This window comes from Poecilia reticulata, linkage group LG8, assembly GCF_000633615.1.
Source record: "Poecilia reticulata strain Guanapo linkage group LG8, Guppy_female_1.0+MT, whole genome shotgun sequence".
Taxonomy (NCBI): domain Eukaryota; kingdom Metazoa; phylum Chordata; class Actinopteri; order Cyprinodontiformes; family Poeciliidae; genus Poecilia; species Poecilia reticulata.
Window position 1 is genome coordinate 25,468,215 of NC_024338.1, and position 5,503 is coordinate 25,473,717.

General features: G+C 39.3%; 1 protein-coding gene across 1 annotated transcript; it reads right to left on the reverse strand.

The window, feature by feature from the left end:
• Window positions 1–885: 885 nt before the first annotated feature.
• On the reverse strand, window positions 886–4,162 carry tmem98 (transmembrane protein 98). Its single transcript, XM_008416940.2, has 6 exons — window positions 3,932–4,162; window positions 2,721–2,852; window positions 2,605–2,638; window positions 2,421–2,536; window positions 2,283–2,342; window positions 886–2,198 (listed from the first exon to the last, which is right to left on the reverse strand). The coding sequence occupies exons 1-6, from the start codon at window positions 4,060–4,062 to the stop codon at window positions 1,997–1,999; spliced, it is 675 nt and encodes a 224-aa protein (XP_008415162.1). The 5' UTR covers window positions 4,063–4,162; the 3' UTR covers window positions 886–1,996.
• Window positions 4,163–5,503: the final 1,341 nt, after the last annotated feature.

Below are 5,503 nucleotides of genomic sequence, written 5' to 3' on the forward strand. Positions count from 1 at the left end.
GAATAAGAAATTTCTATGTCTTCTTTCACTACAAGAAAACATCTGAGTGTTTTGAATCCTTGCTTTTTTATAAACCGAGCAGAAAACATCTCCTCTATTCCCACAATTTCTGATTGTCATTCAACTGTTATTTTCATGCCAGGACACTGCGTACAAAGCGACATGGACTGCAACCGAGGCCAGTGTGTTCATAGTCTGTGGGTGATTCCGTATTACAGCTCCTTGGGGATTCACTATTAGCTATGCGTGAAGGAGCAGGTAGACATGCTCCAATAACATCCCGCCKGCCCAAAGAGACAAGCTAATTCTGTTTCAATCAACAAATGTCCTCATGACACACCAACACAGCGCTGTAAAAACGTGCCCTTAAAATCTTTTGTATCTTAATACCAGGCGAAGTTAACAAGTAAATAGAAAATGCAAGTATTCAAATKATGCTTTCATTAATTTGAGGGGGGAGGAACAATTCAAAAACGCTTTCAGAAAGCTGCATGTCATGTTTAAATTTAAATAAACTCGGGGACAGATGGGGGAGCGGGAAAGGCTTTCAGTCTGGATTGGATTGCAAAGATGTTTCTAAGGCTTTTGGGGCTTCAGGGAAATACAAATGGAGAAAACGCAAAACAATGGTGAACCTTCAAAGGAGTGACTGGCCGACCAAAATCACTCCAAGAGTGCAACTCATCCAGGAGGTTACAAAAAATCCACAGCAAYGTCTACAGGCCTCATTTGCTTTAGTTAAAGCCAGCAATAAAGCTGAGGCATCAATGAAGGACCTACACTGCAAAAACACAAAATTTTCCCAGGTATTTTTTTTCTAGTTTTTAGTGACAATACGTTGGCACATTTGAAATGAGACAAAACTAACTTATAAGTAACTCTTCAGCAAGATAGAAGAGCTTGTTTTAAATCAATAATGTCTTAATTTTGATGAAAATGAGAAGATATTTTCCCATATTATAAGTGGAATTATCTGCTAGTGGAACTGCTACTTATCAGTACTCAGAAATTATTGGCTTAAAACAACCTCGTTTATCTTGCTATTTCTTGTTTCAAGTGTGCCAAGGTATCAAAACTAATAACACTTAGTTGGATTTTGTGCTTTTGCAGTGTACAAGACCAAATACCCCCCTGATGATAAATGATAGAAAGTCTTCGGTCCAATTTTCCCTACATTTTTTTAAAAGGTTATCAATTTTTGGCTTTCATAGGATAGCAAAGACTTTTGGGAAAATCTGTTGACTGATGAGCTGAAAGTGTAACTTTTTGGGAGGTGTGCATCCAGTAAGGCCCAAAACACACCGGATCRGTTTTGGCATGAAAACCAAGATAGACCTGGAGTATATTTAGTTTGGAGCTATGCAGCAATTTAACCAGAATGTCATGAATGAAACTGSAAGTAAAATATGTTTGAAAATACAAACTTTTACATGCAGAAACCATGGTGCATCTATCCATGGCAGGACCTCAGAAGTTCAGCTTTTGGTCAAACTGGCAGGATTTCCRGTATTGAGCTAAATTGGTCATCCATGGAAAGAGCTGCACATGTTAAGTGTGTCACAAGTGAAGGGGAAAACTAATAAAAAAAATTCCCTAGAAAGAACTGCATTTCATCCAGGATATTTGAAAAATGTGTTTTTTTTCCCCACCAAATCCCAAAGTTAAACTGCTAAGCAAGCCAGGCTTCTCTTACTTTTTTTACACCGAGTTGGAGCACCTTCGGGTTCACTGGCTAATGGATGTTATTTTCGTCAGGATGGATTAGCTGACTAAGCCTCCTTGTGACTGCAGTGCTGGTCAGGCTGGATTTAGGCCCACTACTGGATGGTGCATTTCAGAAAATGTTTCTAAAAACATTCTGTCCACTGGAGAGCCGTGGATGTGAAACTGAAATATCTATTTTAGTAGGTATCACTAGGTCAGYGTTGGAATGCAGCTKCTTTTTCATGGTTTGTATTTTTGACAGTAGGTTTGGTGCTGCTTCAGGTTTTTTTCCTCAAATGGCCTGTTCTCTCTGAGCATCGGCTCCAGGTAGGATTCGCTCTGGTTCAGAAGCCAGCGCCGCCTCACGCAGAACCACCATGTGATCCTCCGCTGCGTGAAGCGACTGGTCGATCCAGTCCAGGCTGCCGGACATGTGACAGGCGTTGCGGGTGACCAGCACCAGGTGGCTGACCGAMAGCAGCAGAGCAGTGGCTCTGAGGAGGAACGAGATACATGCATTTGAAAAAACAAGCAGCTCAAGCTCTTCTCTTTCAGCAGTCAAACTCCGGTGTGGCTACCTGGCGTCCAGGAGGATTGGATCCAGAGGAGGGTACATAGACCTGACCACATCGTCCACCCTTTAGGACACAAAACGAGAACACAAGTCAGCCGGTGTTAGAGCTGCAATAACATCAAGTTCTAGTGAGACGCGTTACCTTGGACTGATTCGTTTGGCCACYGTGATGATGTCACTCAAACTGGCMGGTGCTTTGACCTTTGCCCCTGATCCCATTGTCATGGCCACCAGCTTTTCAGTCAAAGTGTGGCAGATCTGTGCGTAGAATAGAAGTATTAGTTAAATCAATAATACCATACGGTAACAAAAAAGAGTAATTTTACCTTCAGAATAGAGATGCAGTGTGACACCAAGCCGCTGTTGAACACAAATTCAAAGTTGAGCAACTAAAAACGACAAAACATTGTCCGAAAAGCTATTTTACTGCGGTTCAACGTACGATGCGTCCTCTATCCAGTCCTCATTCTCCAGGATGGCTTCGATGTGAGGGTTGGTGATGACCACGTCGTCCAGCTCCAGCTCCGAAGGCTCGCTCTGCGTTTCCATGGCGCCGATCAGRTCCACGGTGGGTCTGTCCRACGACAGGGAACGAAGARCTGGATGAAAATGTACAAGATTCTGCTGGGAGTTGAGGTGAGAATGGCTAAAGATGTGTTTGCAACCAAARCGAAACCAGTTCATGTCCACTAGATTAGGGGTTCCCAAACTTCTTCATGCCATGACCTTTGTGAMCCCCKRTSCAAAMCCCACAAATAATGCTACAAAATGTGAAGAAAYATCAACTTTTAGAATGGTTTTTCACACACAATTCAATATTTACTACATTCTTTTAACATAAATACTGTCTGATACCGTCTGATTTTATTCCTGTGGTGGATTTTATTACCAAACAATACAATTTTCCATCACAATTTCCTCTTTTGATTTTAAGAAAGTATGTAATATCTTAAATTTTTGCAGCAGCGTCCTCCATGGCTGGGCTGCTGGATGGTTCCTTTGGTCTTTTTCTTGTACTCCATTGTTTTAAGAAAAAATATTYACACAACTTTTTGTTTTTATATTTATCATATTGATGTGTCCAGATTCTCTCCTTAGTTTGACCAAAATAAGGAAACCCCCCCAAAACTGTTTAATCTCCAATTAACTTAATATACAGCTCTGAAAAAAATTAAGAGACCACATAAAATGATCAGTTTTTGTGATTTTACTTTTTATATGCATATGTTTGAATAAAATGAACATTGTTCTTTTTTTCTATGAACTACTGACAACATGTCTCTGATACGCCAAGCAAAAATTTAGTATTTATTAGCAGAAAATGAGAATTGGTCAAAATAATGAAAAAGATGCAGAGCTTTCAGACCTCAAATAATGCAAAAAAAAAAAACAAGTTCATATTCATTTAGAAAGAACAATACCAATGTTTTAACTCAGGAAGAGTTCAGAAACCAATATTTGKTGGAAAAACCATGAGGTTTACCTTAGGATTCAGTGCAGTGGGCTTAGAGCTGTATGTTTCTTTAAGGTACCACAATGCAGATTCATTAACACTAACAACCCTTTTGCTTTGCAGGCCCAGGCTGTGCTATAAGTTGACGCATTCATATTAATGTTTCATATTCTGTAGAGGCTTTGTGCAGATTTACTGACTTGGAGTCGAAGTGGTGCAGCAGGTCATGAGGGTGGCAGTAGCGATGTCGGCACACCACCACCAGAGCAACAAAGGAGGCCAGGAAGATGGTGGCCAACACCCCTATGGCCAAGATCACCACCGTCTCCATGGCGAACCGTAAGCGTCTGACGGCGGCGACTCGTCAAGAACAAAAGGAGTCCAATCAAGGTTTGGCTGATTGTCCGAGTTTGACTTGCAGATAGATGCTCATCTGTGGAGGAGAGGATACTTGTTAACTTCAGCCTGATTGGCAACATTATCACCCTACTTGAGAATATTTCTGGCAGAAATGTTAGTACTGCTAAGACGAAAAATAACTCTGAACCCATGGAGAGGAGAACATAATCAGCAGCACTTAGTCTGGCTCTCAATATGACACACATGAAGCACTTGAAAAGTACTTGCTTTTTTTAAAATATAGTTTAATCGGAACAAAAACAAAATAATCAACATGAAAATAATGAATGGCTCATAAAGTCAAGAGCTTTAAATACACTTTAGGTAAGCAACGCTCTCACTCAGCTTTAATAACACCTTAATTAAACCTGCAATGTCAGACCAAAACAAAATCCTGAGCTGTTTGCCATCTCATTTCAAAAGTGTTTTTTTTCTGTTTTAAACTGTATTTGCAGACCTCAGAAGTGTTCTGTGATGTTAAAAATGAGTTTCATAAGAAATAAACAATAATTTGAAAAAATTAAAATTTTCAGTCAAATTAAATTTATACACACACACACACACACACATATATATATATATTAGAATTTGAATAAATTTTGACTTTTGAAACACAGAACATTTCCAATTTTTTTCTAGAAGATTTCTGAAATTGACCTCGAAATTTCTGAGATTTTCTCGGCATTTATTTATTTTTTTTACTTTTGGAGCTCAGAACTTTTTTTTTTTTTTTTGAAAAATTTTGAGATTCTGAGTGTTTATTTTGACAGAAATGTACTCTCCCATCTTTTCTCTCTACAATGGTCTTCCTGCGTCATCGTACAAATTTGCCTGACAGGTAAAAGCGCAAAAATGTCGGAACGGAAGTAGATTGCTAACGTTAGCTTGTTTTGCTAACAACACTGACTTCGTTAAGCATTAACAGTGTTATTTGTCCGCACCCCTTGTGGCATCACAAAAAAAAAACCAAAAAAAAAAAAAAAACGGGATATCAACAAAACCACAGAGTGAAACGTGGTGATGGCAGCATCATGATCCGGGGTTAATGTTCCTTCTTCCAGGTGTAATTTAGATTTTTGTCAGTGTTGATTAAATGAACAGCTCCAACAGTCGCATGAGCATCTAAAAAGCCGAATACTGATAACACATAAACACGTTTAAAGTAAAGRAAAAAAAAGTGTTGAAATAAATCATCATGGTCTCATTTGCATAGCAGTTCCAGAATCTGCTGCAGGTGCAAATGGCTGCATGGCTTCAAATGTTATAATGTCAAACCTGCATTTTTGCCTGCATGGTTGTGTGAGATTACAGCATGGAATGTTGTAACTCTTTAATCTGATTAATTTGTGCTAAACTCGCAGCATCATGAAGGG